This window comes from Ixodes scapularis, unplaced genomic scaffold (genome assembly GCF_016920785.2).
Source record: "Ixodes scapularis isolate PalLabHiFi unplaced genomic scaffold, ASM1692078v2 PGA_scaffold4__175_contigs__length_147842914, whole genome shotgun sequence".
Classification (NCBI taxonomy): Eukaryota; Metazoa; Arthropoda; class Arachnida; order Ixodida; family Ixodidae; genus Ixodes; species Ixodes scapularis.
In genome coordinates, this window is record NW_024609879.1 from 141560431 (window position 1) to 141578199 (window position 17769).

General features: G+C 46.9%; 1 protein-coding gene across 1 annotated transcript; it reads left to right on the forward strand.

Moving 5' to 3' along the window:
- Positions 1–1431: 1431 nt before the first annotated feature.
- Positions 1432–12810, forward strand: LOC120843379 (the record flags this gene model as incomplete). The annotated part of the gene is made up of 3 exons (XM_040214733.3): positions 1432–1661; positions 2001–2130; positions 11233–12810. Coding segments are annotated over exons 1-3 (1938 nt in total), but the record flags the coding sequence as incomplete, so codon positions are not given.
- Between the last annotated feature and the right edge of the window lie 4959 nt (positions 12811–17769).

Genomic DNA, 17769 nt, shown 5'->3' on the forward strand with positions numbered 1-17769 from the left:
GATATAAAGCGTGAGGATCTGGTAGCACAGAGCTACAAAGAGCCATTCCTTGGGGAACCTGGACATTAGCGCACAGCTTTTGCAGCGGCGAGGACCCGAAACACACTTGTTCGCTCGGGAGAAGTGCGTTTCGGCGCCTCGCCGCAGCACGGCGCCAGTCACGTGGCTCCTCGCTCATTCGTTGTCTGCCGCTCCACCTTTCCTATTTCGGTGGCCGCTTCTCGTGGCGATCTTCCAGGCTTTGGCTGTGGCCGCGTTATGGCTGCGCGCGCGCGCTCTAGGTATACGAGACGTGAAAGCGCTGTCGAAGGTATAGGAAGCTCGCGCTGCAGGCGTGACTATATGGAAGCTCCTTCCTGCCGCTCTCACCTTTTCAGTGACTATTAGTGCCGGGATGTTACAGTGGCGCCCTCTGATGGTTTCCGTTCGCGACGTCACGAGTTTTAATCCTGGCTACTTATCATCCGTTCCTAAGTAGAAATTCGAGTGTGTGTCTAAAAAAAACCCGATGAGAGTTTAGAGGCATTCTTAAAGGGACACTGACTGGGTATTTACGTTCACCAGAGTTTTTTTATTTGTACATGACAGGAGATCCTAACCACCCAGAACACAATTTTTGACTCGAGATTCATTTTCTTTCTGCCCGAAAACCGCCAATCGAGAACTGGCCGGTTGGAGTCGCGCTCACTCTCTTCTCCGCGGTCACGTGCCGTTTTCTAAGGTTTAGACACACCCACCAAAGATAATCAAAGCCGTGGGCCATCGAAGGACAACATTCAGTACTAAAAATGGACAAAAAATATGATACCTATGTTTTTGTGACTTCGAAAAAACTACAAATACGTTTATTAAAAAAACAAAAAAAAAGTTGCACAGTTACGTGACTTTTGGTATTTTTTTCCTCTATATTTCTTCTTCCTCCCCAGTCCAGGTTCCGTTTCAGTTGCGAGTACTTGCGTTTTCTGACATGATTATACGTGACGCTGTGGCAAAATATTGATTCGGTAGTCTTCTGACACCATTTAAAATCGCCTGGCAAAAAGAAAAAAAGGAGGGTGTCAGTGTTTCTTCAAACCAACACCATCAAAGTTCAGTCTGACACTCCACTTGTTCCCGTGAATGAGAGCAAAACCAATCCAAATGAGGACGTTATAACGGTTTTGCCAATCGCGAATGCCGACCACAACGACGCTTTTGGTCATGTACATTGCCAATGGTGTTAAGCGTCATTCACACTCTTGCGACCGAGTAAGACCGAGAGAGACCAGACCGGTTTTTAAGCCTTTTGCAACTTCTTAGTACCGGATGCCGTGCAGCAGATTGCCAATGGTGTTACCTCCCAGCAAGTGGTTACGGGTTGTTGGAGCGCAGTCGACCACACTTAAACGCAAGTGCTTGAGAAAGTCTTTGATCTTCAATGAGTTCCCCTTTATGGCGTGCCCTCTTGGACTCTGCTTTAGAGAAATTCCGGTGTTCCTGGCGGCACTCAAGTGGCTCAACCACGACTACACCAAACGGCAGCAGTACCTGGTCCAGTTGCTCAAGTGCGTCCGCTTCTCGATGATGAACCGCGAGGAGATCGTGCACTGTCTCCACCCGCCGCTGCTGAGCAACATCACCCGTTTCCCGTCCGTCGCCTTCATGATTCTCAGCGCCTTTGGGTGAGATGCGCAAGTGTTCACCTTCTGACAGGAACACCGTAACCTACAACCTCACGGAAAACAGTAAGTCATCCATGTGAAGATAATGCCAAGTAGGGTGGAAATAGGATGACTTTTCTGTGAGCTCCTTTGTCGTAAATATGAAGGCTGAGAAACCACCCAAGCATTAAAACAAACGTGGCTACTTTTCCTAGTATTTCCAGTACAAAGAAACTTTTTGAAAAAAAGATCGAGTGTGCCACGTTTGATTACATGAGGCACACTTCATGCTAAAAGACGTTTGCCGCTAACTATTACACACACACACACAGATCTTACAAACTGTTCATCGATGTTCAGAACCTTCTGCTTTGCCGCCGTCTATAGAGTGGTGTCGATGCAAGAGGAAGGCCGGGAGCACCTTATGTCGAGGTTCGCCAGCCCAAACAGGGTCTACCTCCGACCATCCAAAGAACGTCATCCGCTCTGGGTACGTGCCGTTCGCGGTTCCAAGCACATTCTTCCTCACCTCAGTGTACAGGCTCACGCTTTTCTAGGATAGCGTTAAATTCGCTGAACTGCTTCTTCTTCCGTACCAATAGAATAGAATAGAATAGATATTTTCCGCCGATCTTTGATTAATTCTGACCGGAGAATAGAGGGTAGCCCTCGAGGCAAACCGCCTTGAAATCTGCCCCTTATCCTTCAATCCCAGCCAATCGGAGCTAGGCGTTCTGACGTCACTACAACCCCCCGAAAAGAAGCAGACGAACTTGCGCTCCGCATAGATATCCGCGTTGCACTCTCACTCTTTTGTAGCACTTTTTTTAATGACGTAACAACCCCACTGCCTCTTCTTTTTGTTTCTTTTTTTTCTTTTTTAGTGTTACGTGATTATAACATTCTTTTTTTTTTTGCGTAATTTATGGGATAACAGGATCGATCATTTTAGCCGTAAGGCTTATACAGAATCACCGACAACCAAAGAAAAGCATTGTGTGGCGTATCATGTTCACTCTTCCTGTCTCCTGATTGGCTCTTGTGCGTTCTTACTGGTTGATGCTGGAATCTCATTGGCTGCGGACCTAGCGAAACCCTGCGTTTTCTTTTTTTTTTTTTTTTGGGGGGGGGGGGAGGGGGGGGGCGAGTTCGTGAGTGCAGTGTATAAGAAGATATGAATATAAATTAAGTGGCGACTAAGAAACACGCAATAAACATCCAAACAAACAAAACAAAAACGGCAGTGGACGAACCTGGTAGGAGCAGATTTGTAAGATGGCAACACCTTTCAAGCGATGAAATAACTTGTAATAGTTTAGGTTTTGAAGTAATTTTGTGATCATTTGAATATACTTATTAGAAAGTAATCGTTGGGATAATATTAGTATTTGAGTAGTGCTAAACGTACTTGGACCCGTCACTATTTGTTCCCTCGCCTTACTATAATGTCACCCTTTGTTTGTGCATGTTTTATACCAAGGAAACATCGAACCAAGATAATTAGCTTAATGTCCGCTGATTCGAATCCAATAATGGGCAGTACAAAAAACCCGTTTTCAAACTGGCAAAAAATAACTGCCGCTTCGAAAATCCGGAGCCATTGAAGAAGTAACGGTTACTTTTAGACGTAGCGCGGCAAATTACTTTTTTTTTAAGTAATCAAGTAATGCGGAGAGCCAATCGTCTGCTTTTTTGCAGGGGTTGTGGTGACGTCATAACGACGCCGAGCTCTGATTGGCTCTAATTAGAAAGATAGTGGGTAGACCTCAATGCTAAATACCTTAAAATCTACCGCCTATCTTTCTTTTTTTTTTTTTTTTAGCCGGCCAACGGCCAGCGTTTTGGCATCACCGCAACCCCCGTGGAAGAAGCAGACGAACTTGCGCTCCACAAATGATTTATTACTTTTTATTAAAGAGTAATTGCAGTTGAGATTCCTACTTTCGAGTAACGTGTGCAAGACTGGGTAGAAGCCATAGGATCGAAACGTAAAGCAACAACCTGGAAATAGTTGGCGTCTCGCTAAAAGATTAAACTTCTTCGTCCGGTGAGCTCTCGGGTGTATCGTTTCAAACGCAACCGGCATGACAATTAAGCGGATTTCTATACGGAAACGGACTAATCCGTAAAAGAAATAAATGGAACTTACTACGACCGCAAACGTAATGGCTTCCGAAATTTGACAGCCGCTTCCGGACGTCCCGGAAGACAGCAGCTCCCACGCTAAGCAGAAGGCAGCGCTGAAGATCCAGTCAGCCTGGCGGCGCAAGATTGCTGAACGAGACGCGTCCAAGCTGCGCCGACAACGAGGCAAATGTAAACTTCTCGTAAAAAATAACAGTATAAAAGAAATTAAATTACTGCTTTCGCTTAACATCCATAAGCACTAACAGTTAAAAAAAGAAAAAAAAAAAGCAGAGCGTAGAATGATCTGAGCATCCTCCCTGTCCTCAGTCAGTGAAATTGTAGCAATATAGCCGCGGGGAAAAAAAAAAAAAGAAAAAAAGAAAAACGGCGAGGGATGTTTGACAAAGCCAAAGCGCAAGGATAAGAAGCGAGAGGCCTCTGGTTTGTTAAGTTGTCACTGACTATGTATTGTCACTAACATGTTAAGAAACTCGGGATGCTACGAGTCCCGCCCATATTATTACAGCTTCGCAGCCGACGAGGCATTAGCCGGCAACTACACCTCAGAAGGAATCCTGGAGCAAGAATGGGGAAGATAGCATGCCATGCCCACCGTCTCTTAAGAGGTCATTATTTACAAATATATGTGTTAGCAGTGCCATGGACGACCTTTAGAGGCGTTAAAGTGCCTCTTCTTGCTTCGAGGGATGACGTGAATAGGCTCCTATAGACTTTCACGGGTCCCTGAATGTATATTGGGCACTGCGACGCACTAGGAGCACCGATTTTTCTTTTGCGTTTTCTAATCAGTCAGAATCGTGCTCGAATGAGCAATGAAAGTCATGCTGAAATGGTAGCACAGTCTCAGGGGCAAGAAAACATGCTGCTAAGATTGCCTAGGTATTGGGCCGTAATATCGAACGTCCCTTTGGTCGGTTGAACTTGTCAATACAGAGTTTCTAGAACTGTGGCTTGCGACTTCAAGGGCGATCGCGACAGATTCAAGGAGGGGGAGAGAGAGGGGGAGTTTCAAAGCGGCAAGGGCATTTGAACGAAAGCGAACTTGCCTTCTCTTAGGTGGTATCGATGAGAAGCAAGTACAAGTCGCAGCTCGACGTCGGAGCTGCGAGTTGGGGTGTCCAAACACCGCACTCGTTGCGAGAAAATGAGTTTTAACAAACAAGCTCACTTTAATCAGCAGATATCCCCGCTGGCAAGCGTCTTTTCTTTATGCGATGATTTCTAGACCGGCCGATTCACCCGGACCCTATTAACTGCCAAATATGTAGTTTCAGCGTCAGATTATTCATGTACTAATATCGAAAAGCTTGTGACATCGCGAAAGCTGGAGGGAAGTGGGGCGAGAGAATCGCGACGCGATATTTTATCTTTTTTGTGGGGTCGCAAGGTAGCAGAGTTCTGGATCACCACTCTTTATACTGCCACGAATGGCAAGTCATGAGGCGGCGAATAACTGAAGATACTTATAACGTTTCATGGAATAAACTTGTGCCCAAAAATAAAAAGGAAACAAGAGATAACAGCAGAGCGTCGCGGGCGTCAACATCGGCGCAAGAGCAGAGTCGAACGCTGGGGCGAGACTGACTCCGGTTCGCCATGTGTTTCTCTAGAATATTCGGCCTAGAACGTTCGGCTCGTAAGAACATTCATAATTGGATCGGACGAGAAGCTTCTCGAACTTACGAGAACGCCCAGTAGAAAGAAGAAATAAAATATTCCGCTCCATGGAATCGAACTCGGATCCTTCGCGCTAGAGCCAAGCACGCTAACCACTCGGCCATGTACGCGCTCTCTCGGCAACGCGCGTGGCAATATAGCTACGCAGATGCGGTGATTAGCATCCGTGTGTTTTGAGGGCAAGTACAGGCACGGACTTATTTAACTAATGAGCAGTTCTGTTGGAACAGATCCTGTCGATGAACCTGTTGTGGTAGCAGTAGAAGACGCAAGTCATACGCAAGCCGTGAACCCGAAACTCCGGTGTCTCAAGCAGGACAGCGCAGCGACTAAGGTGCCAGTGAAGACTTCCGGTGAGCGCAATGTGGTATTCGCCATAATAGAGAGTTTTAGAATAGGGGCCCTAATGGGGTATCCACACGAAGGAGAAATCCGCCCCTTTCCTCCGCGGATCGCGCATCACGTGAGACATACGTCATCCCTTTTTGACGCCTCGCGGCACGTTCTCCTCCGTGGCGGAGGCGCGGAGGCTTTGTACTGACAGCACGAAAGCTCCGCAAGTGCACGCGGCGGAGCCGGGGACGGAGTTTCCCGGGATGTTGACGTCACGACATCCGTCCGCGGAGTTCTCCTTCGTGTGGATACCCCTTTACGCTTCGGTTCCCCCGTGACGGCCCAAGCTGTTAACACAGAGGCTCGGGCAATTTGCATGCTTATGGTGCACAGGGGGAACAGTGCACCCGCAAAACAGGTATTCAAGTCCACACACACAAAAGAAAGAGACACGCAGCGCTGACCAACAACTCTCTGGTGTATTTACAGTTTTTCTTTGTCTCCTTTTTGTATTATGGACTAGGGCCATTGAGAATTGGTCTTTTTTCTTCAATTGGAAGCTAAACCGTAAACTAAATAAACTTTAATTTAATAAAAGGTAGTCTACTTCTTTTTGTGATAAGGTTAAAGACGGAGTACTGATACATCGTTATGTTTTGCGATATCCTCAGCTTCAATGATTTCTCTTGTTAGCTGGTTGTGGCTGTGAACATAAGAAGCTGGTTGTGGTTGTGAACGTAAGAACACTTTCACCAACAAAGACTCCGGACATTTAGGCATTCGCTGTCGAAACTGTAGCTGCTCAGTGCTGAAGATCAACTGCGCCGTGCACGGCAAGCACCACAACCAGCTAACAAGAGAAATCTTTGAGGCAGAGAATATCGCAAAACATAACGATAGATGTTTCAGTACTCCGTCCAAATCAAGAAAAAATTCCAATTATTCTCCATGGCCCTTGTCCGTAATACAAAAAGTAGACGAAGAAAAAAGTTTAAATATACCTGAGAGCTGTTAGTCGGCGCTGCGTAACTGTCTCTTTCCCTTGTTTGTGTGGACTTGAATAACTGTTTTGCGGGTGCGGTGTTCCCCCTGCACATCATGCCCCAAGCTGCTTAGGGGACCCAAAAGCCTTGCCCCCCCCCCCCCCCCCCCTAACCTTGTTTTTTAGCTTTTTAATATGGCTATGCTATTTTTTTGTTGCGTTGTTCAAACATAACCGAAAACCTTGTACCTCGAGTAGAAATGAAGCATGTCTTGTTAGTACCCATACTCTAAGGCAGTGGTTATCAACCACTGATGTTCCGGGTACCCCTTCTGGATCAGCGGAAATTATGGGGGACACCGGGGTCGAGGGTAGGGAGAGATGGGGCAATAACAGACGATTACGATGACAAAATGGCGAATAAATCAAACGAGGTGCACGCAAGTAAACTTTGAAGCTCTGAAACATGCTAATCAACCCTGCTCATTAAGTGCACATGTAAAACTGTCTGCAACAATTAAAAGAAAAACACTTTTATTGCTGGGTAGAGGGAACCCTAAGAGGGCCTTCGGGGACCCCAAAGCGTTCTGCCCCACGGTGCACTTTAAAACCACAAATCGGTTTTATTTATTTATTTATTTACGCTTAATCCTGCTTTGCTCTTTGGGTTATTATAACAGGAAGAATTCGACATAATAAGTTGAAGATTGTACATGGTGAATATAAGAGAGGAATTCGTATGGACGCCATCAGTTTGTATTCTCAGTGCGAACAGAAAATGACGAGTGACAGTGTGACAAGTTTCATCTTTGAACGGGCAATCTAGTATATGAGACAGATTGTGCAGCGTCCTCAGGTTATTGGTTCGTTCTTCCGGATTATAGTTTGGTCGTGAAAAAGGTTAGAGAAAATGTTAGCCCCAGGTTTTCATTTTTTCTTATTTATTTCTTCGGATAGCTACATTCTTTCATTCTTTCCTTCTTTCTTCCTTCACTCCTTGAGTCCATTTCGCCAGTGAGAAAAGCCGAGCCGCGAATCAACGGCCATGCAATTCGCAACTCCAGCGCGCCGCTCGCCCTCCCGCGGGCAAACGGAGAACCAGAGGAGCGGGGACGGCAGCGACGTGGAAATGATGGCAAGGACTCTCGGCTTTCATGCCTTAAGCCGTTTTAACGTAAAAAGTGAGCGCCTTAAAATAGGAATTCTTTTCCTCCGCCTTGCAACAGACTTGCACGAAGGACCGGGATGTCTAATTTCATTAGAGACTTTTCGTGTATCGCATATGGTGCGGATTTCTGGTCCTGTGCATGGCCGCCAGCGCAATACGTGCTCAACGTGACGGAAAACGCTCACGCTAATAATGAAGAACTCTATAGTACGGTCTACGGAAAGTCTATTCTTTGCCATAAGTAGGAGAAAACTCGTCGCGCAACGGTAAGTCGAGCAATACAAATCTGGGATCGGTTCGCGCTTTAAGGCCGTTACAATGAACATGACCATTTATTCCAAGCCTTTAAAAAGACGAATACGCACTTGCTTTCAGGTAATTACAAAGCAAATAAAGAAATGCTCGAAGCATTTTAATCGCGTCTGTGTTAGCCAGTCGTTCGAGACGAGAGCTTAGAACGCGCAGTTTTGGCCCGAGGGACCCCAATGTTGCAAATAACACGGTACGAAAAATATACGGTATATTAAAATGTTTATTTCTGATAGAGCAATAAATAAAACTCCTAAACACGCCTATTATTTGGTACGACACCCCTAAACTCTAGTTGGACGTAGAGCGTACTGACGTTCAACTGGTGCTACCAACTTTTACGAGCGTCTTGATAGCCGAGCTGTGCAACTTATTAAAATAGTTAAAGTGTAAATGGGTGTAAAAAAAAAAGTAATCGGGGTTTTCTTCGCCTTACTGTAAAACCTTTGGTGTTGTTTTTTTTTCATTTTTCTGCACTCTTTGATGCTTACTTTAGCTGTTTTCATATCTTATGTTGTGCCTGTCATCAAGCCTCTCGTAAAAGTTGGGGCCGTCAGTTTGATGTCAGCGGGCTGCACGGCGAACTCAAGTTTTGGAGTGTCGTATATCTGACAGGGGATTTATTCAAGTATTGTTTGGCGTAAGTAACCCCCCCCCCCCCCTCCCCTCCCCCGCTGTAATGCCGAAAGGCGCTGCGGGTGTTGAATAAATATATAAATAAATAAATAAATAAGGACTACAACATCTTTTTTTTTTTTTTTTTTTGAGTGATGAGCACGGCAACGCCCCTGGCGCGCACTGACAATTGTGCTTCAAAGGCGCAGCGCGAGCTTGCGGTTTTAATGCTACACCGCACGGTAGGCTGCGGTAACAATCTTTATATTAATAACCACAGAGCAGTTTGATTGCGTGTTGCAATACACTAAAACCGAGACGATGAGCGGCGAGTTGTGAGGTTGTGACGCGAAGACACCAATATTGTGAACGCTGCTCTTCCGAAGCTTGACGGTCACCGTTCGCGGCTCTCTTTTTAGAGCACTGATGGCCAGGCAAAGCGGAAACATATCTTCATCACCCTCAAAAATATTCTGCCACAAACAGTAACGTGGCCGGTGCCTAAAACCCGCTCGCTCACCACAAAGCTTCGTAATTTGAGGTTTCTGAAACTTCTAAATACCAGCATGCTCGTTTTCCTAACGTGCATAAGCATCCCCTCACCTGTAAAATGATCCCTCCCTAACCGCTTCGCATTTGTAGACAAATAAATCATTTTGTAGCGCGCTGAACAGCGTCAGCGAGCAGGCGCACGGGATATCCTGGAGAATCTATCCCCGTCTCTTCCGCCATCTTGGAACTACCGCCCCGCCACCTATAGGGCGTTGGAGTTGCGAATACAATACCGATTGCCTTTGTGATTGGCTTAAGTGATGAAAGGCGCACCGACGATTGATGGTTTTAGTGCACTGCGGCGGGGTACGCTCTAAGAGGGCGTATATGGTCACTGCCCGGGAGAGTGCGCCACTAGCCGATAAGAACCGAAGAACGAATCACGAAGCACGAAGGCTGAACACAGTGAGTACCGTCTAGAAGATAAGGCCCTGCAACTCCCCTCTTCCATACGTCGTCACCAATGGATCCACGCGTCAGCGTCGCCTAGCTTGTGTCAGCATCGCCGCCAGCGCATCTCGCAGCATCTCGCAAAGAACGCGACGCTAACACGCGGCTACGCCAAGACGGATGCGTCTGCAGCTTTTGCGGTGACTCTCATCGAGCTTCATTGGCTAGGTGGCGCTAGCCGCCGCCCGGTTTAAAGGGTTCAGCCTTATCCATTGATCCATCCATCCAAGGGTGACGTCATGCACAGGCTATGTATTCCAGTTCGTATGGACATAATTGCAGCAAGGCATGTAGTTGGGCTAGTTGGTGGTACATAATGTTTGGAGGGAACAGCGCAAAAAGGACGTAGGGCGAGGTCGAAGAAACACACAGACAGGGCGCTGACTTACAACTGAAAGTTTATAGCTCAGAAGAAAGAGAAATAAACACAGAAAGGAGGAAGGGGAGAGAACAAACAAATCAAACCAATAACATGCGGCATCACCCACGCCCACGCTCCGTCAAACGAACCTGCCACACTTTCTTAGAAAATCCACCTCGTCATTTGCAAGGGCAACCGAAGGAGCGCTCACACACGTGTCAGCTCCGATAGACGCGATAAAAAATGCATCGTCTATCTCCCTCGCAGTTTTGTTTTTGTGACGAGACAAAATCTTTATGTCACGCAATGACGGCGTGCAGCCACACCTGTCACAATGAACCGCTAGGTTTCCTGAGGGCGAGGAACGCAGAGAAAGGGAATGTTCTCTTGCCCTTACGTTAACACAACGCCCGGTTTGACCAATATACACCCTGCCGCAGGACAGGGGGATCTGGTACACGACCCCGCTTACACAGGCGACGTACGGAGTGCGATGTTTGACGTCGCACACAACGGAAGGGCGTCCCTCTCTACTAACAGCAGCACAAAGGTGTGAAAGCTTAAATGGCGCCGAGAAGACGACAGGCACCTCAAACCTACCGGCAACGCGCTTAATTCGGTGGGACAAGGCATGGATATACGGAAGTACGACAGGTCTAGTGGATGGCCTTTGTTTTTTCCCAGGACTAGCGTGCCCCCTAAACATCCGAACAAGGGACTCAGCAACACCCCCCACAACCGCCGAAGGGAAGCCCGCAGAGGCAAGCCTATCAACCTGAGTCATAAAACTTGACCCACACCTATGGCGACATGATTTTAACAAAGACGCCCTGAGGCACGACCCAGCAATAGCCCTTTTCACCAATTTTGAGAGTGCCGAGTCATAAGGAAGTAATCCCTTCTTTGATCTAGGATCATAGGCCCAGCACACGTGTGACGTCCCAAGGCGGAGATTAATGTCCAAAAATTGCAAAGCCCCTTCTGTCGGGACCTCGAGCTTAAAACTTTCCTGGGGGACTCTTCGGCTCCAGCCGCGATTGTGGAGATTCTGGAAAAGGGACCAAAGTTTGCCACGGAGCCTTCAGTCAAGCCAACGGAAATGCTGGCCCTCGTGCGTCAGGTGTCTGGGAAGGTGACCCCGGACAACAGGGAACGGTGCGTTCTCGAATGTGTGGAAGGTCTCACTAAGGAGGGCAGACGACCGGTGCGCAAGATGAAGCTAAGTGCGGATGTGCCGTTCTTCAAGGAGTCAAAGCTGAAGCTGTTGCTGTCCGATAAGGAAGGCGGGTTCGTTGTGGTGCCAGATAACATGTTTAAAGAGAAATCGAGGAACGCAATGCAGAACAATTTTAGATCCTTGTCGGGTGTGGATTTGAAGAAAGTTAAGGCGCGTGCCGTCCAGCTCAGTGTGGACCTTAATTTGGATAGGCTTCGAAAATCGGTGTTAGGAGCGAAATGTCTCAGTTTGGAGGCTTTCTTTACGGGGAAAACTCATAAGGAGTTGATGCCGTTTAGGGCTATTGTCACTCAAAAGGATTCGTGGCAGCTGCATGTGTCTTCGTTCCTTCAGCGCCACCTGTCCTCGCTCACCCTAAATGACCCTTTTTTGATACGTAATTCCGAGGCTCTGGTTGAATATTTGAGGGGGGATAACCCAGGGTCCTGTGACATAGTGTCACTCGATGTTGAGGATATGTTCTATTCCATTCCTCACGGAGAGCTCATGACGGCTGTGGAGGAATGTATCCATACCAATGGGGCCGTGGCGTTCAGTAGCTCCTCGGGAGTGTCGTGTGATTCGTTTCTAGAGTTGCTGCATTTCTACATCCAGTCAACCTACGTTACCTACGAGGGTGATACCTTTTTGCAAAAAAGTGGCATTTGTATAGGGTCGAGTGTAGCACCGGTGCTTAGCGATATCTATTTGGCGAGGTGTGATAGAGGCATTGCTGGCAGGCTGGATGGACGCGTTTTGAAAGTGCTAAGATATGTAGATGATTATCTCATTGTTCTTAAACCCAGCCTTGACAACGACTGTGTTGAAACGGTTAAAGAGATTGTGGACATTTTTAGTGAATGTTCCCAGGGCCTAAGTTTTAAGCTCGAGGTCCCGACAGAAGGGGCTTTGCAATTTTTGGACATTAATCTCCGCCTTGGGACGTCACACGTGTGCTGGGCCTATGATCCTAGATCAAAGAAGGGATTACTTCCTTATGACTCGGCACTCTCAAAATTGGTGAAAAGGGCTATTGCTGGGTCGTGCCTCAGGGCGTCTTTGTTAAAATCATGTCGCCATAGGTGTGGGTCAAGTTTTATGACTCAGGTTGATAGGCTTGCCTCTGCGGGCTTCCCTTCGGCGGTTGTGGGGGGTGTTGCTGAGTCCCTTGTTCGGATGTTTAGGGGGCACGCTAGTCCTAGGAAAAAACAAAGGCCATCCACTAGACCTGTCGTACTTCCGTATATCCATGCCTTGTCCCACCGAATTAAGCGCGTTGCCGGTAGGTTTGAGGTGCCTGTCGTCTTCTCGGCGCCATCTAAGCTTTCACACCTTTGTGCTGCTGTTAGTAGAGAGGGACGCCCTTCCGTTGTGTGCGACGTCAAACATCGCACTCCGTACGTCGCCTGTGTAAGCGGGGTCGTGTACCAGATCCCCCTGTCCTGCGGCAGGGTGTATATTGGTCAAACCGGGCGTTGTGTTAACGTAAGGGCAAGAGAACATTCCCTTTCTCTGCGTTCCTCGCCCTCAGGAAACCTAGCGGTTCATTGTGACAGGTGTGGCTGCACGCCGTCATTGCGTGACATAAAGATTTTGTCTCGTCACAAAAACAAAACTGCGAGGGAGATAGACGAAGCATTTCTTATCGCGTCTATCGGAGCTGACACGTGTGTGAGCGCTCCTTCGGTTGCCCTTGCAAATGACGAGGTGGATTTTCTAAGAAAGTGTGGCAGGTTCGTGTGACGGAGCGTGGGCGTGGGTGATGCCGCATGTTATTGGTTTGATTTGTTTGTTCTCTCCCCTTCCTCCTTTCTGTGTTTATTTCTCTTTCTTCTGAGCTATAAACTTTCAGTTGTAAGTCAGCGCCCTGTCTGTGTGTTTCTTCGACCTCGTCCTACGTCCTTTTTGCGCTGTTCCCTCCAAACATTATGGACATAATTAGGCCAGGCCCAGCGTTGCGATTCGTGACTATGCTGAGAGCAAGTTGGTCTGCTTCTTGCGCAGGAATTGACTTGGCGTCAGAGCGACGCCGAGTTCTGATCGGCTTTGAATGGAAGGATAGTGGATAGGCCTAAATGCTAGATGCCTTGAGGTCTACCCACTGTTTTTTGTTTTTTTTTAATTAGCCAATAAGATCTTGGCGTTCTAACATCATCACAACCCCTGTGCAAAAAGCAGACGAACTTCCACTTTAGGAAATCCGGAGCGGTTACTTTGCTGGAAAGTAAAAACTCCAGAGTCCAGATTTCTCGAAAGTGTAAAGGGTAAGTCAAACTTGAATCGTTTCCGGCACAGAGAGTCGGGGCTTCGTGAGCTCCGGTGACCCGCCCGAGATGATGCCCAGTCCGGTGAGGGAACCGTTCACGCCGATTCTCAAAGTCGTCATCAAGGAAGGTGAGCGGCTTCAGAAGATTATCCGGCGAGCATGTATTCCAAAGTGCGTCTTTGGCGCATCGAAACGCGAGGAGGGGAACGCCGATCAAGGGGCAACATGGTTAACGCAGAGGGAACGCGCGATGGCGAGGGGACCAAGCGCGCCCTGTCATTGGCTGAGGTCAATCCGGAGCGCAAGTTCGTCTGCTTCTTTGCTGGAGTTGCGATGATGTCAGAAAGACGCCGAGCTTTAATTGGTTATGATTGAAGGATAGTGGGTAGTCCTTAAAGTAAGCTGCCTTCAGGTCTACCCACTATCCTTCATTCAGAACAAATGAGATCTCGGCGTGCTGACGTCACCACAACCCCTGCAAAAGAAGCAGACGAACTTGCAGCCCGCATAAGAAACAGAAGCACGGGAGGGCATTTGAGGGGTTAAGAAACGCAGGGGGTGCGCAAGGAACAGACGAACGTGGCACGCCGTATTGCCTTTAGTTTGCCCGTTACTTTTGTTTTCGGCGCGTGACCTGCAAAATTAGTATTTCTACATGATTGACCATCATTTCTCCCATAATCCCGTTCAAATGTGTGAGCAAAACCGGTGTCCATGTGTTGTCTCATCGAAAATATGTGATAGAAGCGTTGATGGGAATAAGCGTAAGAGAAATGAATAGCTGGCGTTCATTGGATGTCAAATGTTTGAGCACGTCGATCAAAGCTTAGGCTCAAAACGAGCCCTGACTTGCACTGTCAGAAAGAAAGGTATATTTTTACACCCCTTGCCCCATGTACGACACCCCAAAACTTCAGTTTGACGTAGCGCGCACTCACATCAAACATACGGCCCTAACTTTTACGACGGGCTTGAGAACGCTAATATATACCTTATTAAACAGCTAGAGTACGTATCGAAGACTACAGAAGAAAAAAAAAACTGAAGTTTTGCAGTAGGGCCAGAAAAACCGAAATTACTTTTTTCCTTTTTTTTTGTATTCAGGAACGCGTACATTGGCGATTTTAATAAGTTGTACCACTCGGCTATCAAGCGCCCTGTGAAAGATAGTACTGTCAGATCGACGTCAGTGCGCTGTACGTCCAACTTAAGTTTTTGGGTGTATTATATGAGACAAGGGGTGTAAGAATATACCCTTTTTCTCTTAGTGTTTACCGTTTGACGAGGAAGGACTATACCTCAGGGACGTTGCGGAAACTTGCCGTTAGCAGACACATCAGTAGCCACGGACTCAGCTATGGCCACCAGAGAGAAGCGCGTTTGCTTACAGCACCTTTAGGCACTGCGCGCGTTCCCCGAAGAACGAGGTACCTGCGCTTGCTCACATCGCAAACATGACGTGAAGGGCGTAAGACGCGGTTGCATAGGTAGTCATGTTTTCCGGTACACATGAGATGCAGTGAATTCCATACGATCAGGCAACAAGGAAGGGTGTCAAAACGTGTTTTTGGAATGAGGTGATAGTGCGGTTCATTATGACCGCAGGTTTGAGACGACCGTCGCATGTCCTTGCCACATCGATCTTTGTTAAAACATACAGAAAAAAAGAAAGTTTTAACACTTTCTAAAACTAAACGTGTGCTACGATTCTGAAAACGGTCGGGAAGATTGGGTTTATATTTTTTAGGCATTAATCGACGAGTGTATTTCCTCAAAGGATTCTTCCAAAAGCCAACAGTTCAATGAAAACAAAATGTTTCCGTAACTCCGTTCTTCATTACTCGTCGAGTAATTCGACGACAATCGCGTGACTGTTATGACTCAGGCGAGCGATTTTCTTCTAGGCGCGCGAACTAAACTCTGGAACTACCGTATATTCCGAGCTTAAGCCCGCCGACTGTTCATGTTTAAAAGCTGAAATTTTACTCGGTGCGGACTATCTCCAGGTGCGGACCACACGAGGATCTGTCTTCCCCAAATCATTTATTATGGCCAGACATGGCGGGCTTTATGAATGACATAGTATGTTAATGATGATTTCTTTGTGATACAAGGTACTTTAATAAACCAGGACTTTGTCACTGTGTGCTTTTTATGAGGATTTTCTTTTTACGAGCAGACTATAGGCATAAGGTGCGGATTGAGCAATAGGTATGGTCAGTCTAAGGAAAAAACTTATTTCTGCAACCGAAATACGCTCCTGCAGATGAACACACCGGCTGCGTCCTATATAGCTCGTAAAATACACTATTTTATATGGTCATGCCGTCAAAGATACGGGAGCGTGCGCACTCGCACATCTTGCCCTTATTAAAGCGGCGCTTGTGTACTTCGTTGGGGAATCTAAGCTTATTGCGTCGTTTCCGTCTAAATCTAAAGGCCTATTTCCACAGGGACGTTTGGTTACGCTTTCTTAGGTTACGTCGTGAGTCGCCAAGGTGTCCGTGCTTCGTATGTCGCGTGCAAAGTTACTTCTTCAATTGGTTACCACGCTTTCGTGCGAAGCACGGACGGACCGGTGGTGACTCTCGACATAAGCAAAGGTAGGCTTCCGTAACGTAACGCAAGGAAACGGGGCTGTGTAAAGCAGCCTTTACATTTCTCATGTTCGATTTTTCTTTCGTTTGCACGACCGACAGTTCAGGAGTGTCTGGGCGAATCATCGGACAGCCTCATCGAATCGGGATCGGCCAAGGAAGCGACGTCGTTGCTGAGGCCGAGTGTCAAGCTTGTGCCGCCTCCCAAGAAAGAGGACCGAGGTAGACTCTCTAAGAGAAGTCCGTGAATTTCCTTTTCTGCGGGACACAGAGGCAACCAACCAACGGCGAATAATATACGAGGATCCCAGCAAATAAAAAAAAGAAAAGTTCAGGGTACGATTAGATCTCGGAAATTCGATTGTCGCAGGGACAAGGAACGTGGCGAAATTTACTAGCTCACTCACCTGCATGCATCGCAATCTATTTTTTAATTCTTTCTGACTAATCATATTTCGAGTTTTATCATTCGTTAGGTCCCTTCTATCGTTCGCCGTCAATGGCTATCTTCCTTGTTCTGCAGGGAACTGAAACCAGACTTGCGGCCGTTACCGAAGAGGAAGTGACGAAATACGTTACTCGTTACTTTCAAATAAAAGGAACGCGTTACATACCTACGTTACCACACAATAAAAAGAACGCTGTACTGTTACGGATAAACAGTAACGCACGTTACTTTTGCGTTATTTTTGTATTTATGAATGAAAAGGTCTTACTGTTTTCGCATTAATCTTACAGGTTTCCATAAGCGCCATACTTAAGGAATTGTGACGTTTATGCATGCCGCGTTTTTCGACGTTGGGACAGAGGGCGTGGAAGTTGGGGTTTTCCTGAAATCGAAGTGCTTGCATAGGGCAAAGAGGCGAAAGAGTTTGAAGGTATAGGAAATGAGTGCAAACCTCCATATGAACTGGCGTCTAAAAACACAAGAAGAATTAAGTTTTGGGGTTTTTTCTGTTAAGGTTTTGTGAAGAAGTTCTAACGAGTAACGTAACTATGTTACCCGCGACTCGCAACAAGTAACGCGAATACGTTATCCGTTACTGTTCAGAAAATGTAACAAGTACGTTACTACGCTATAGATAAAAATATCGCATTACCGGTAACACCGTTACTCTTAGCGCGTTACCGCCAACACTGAACTGAACAGGAAGACCTTCCTCAAGTAGGGTGTAGGATGTCGACGCTATCGAGAAATTTTAAGAGCAAAGGCACGCGCGCCAGTGGCGGCTCGAAAGTTGCGCGCCGTGTTTGCCGATATTCATATCTGCATTACTAAATTTGAAATTACTATTCAATGAAAGCTTTAAAAACGCAGCGTCGCGTCCTATCGAGAGAATCGCATTATCGCTTATCAACTTGAGATTGTGACATTTTTCAATAGATATACAGAAAGATTCACGAATCAACAAGCGTGAACATATTAGGTAAAATCATGCGTTTCTTAATCTATCA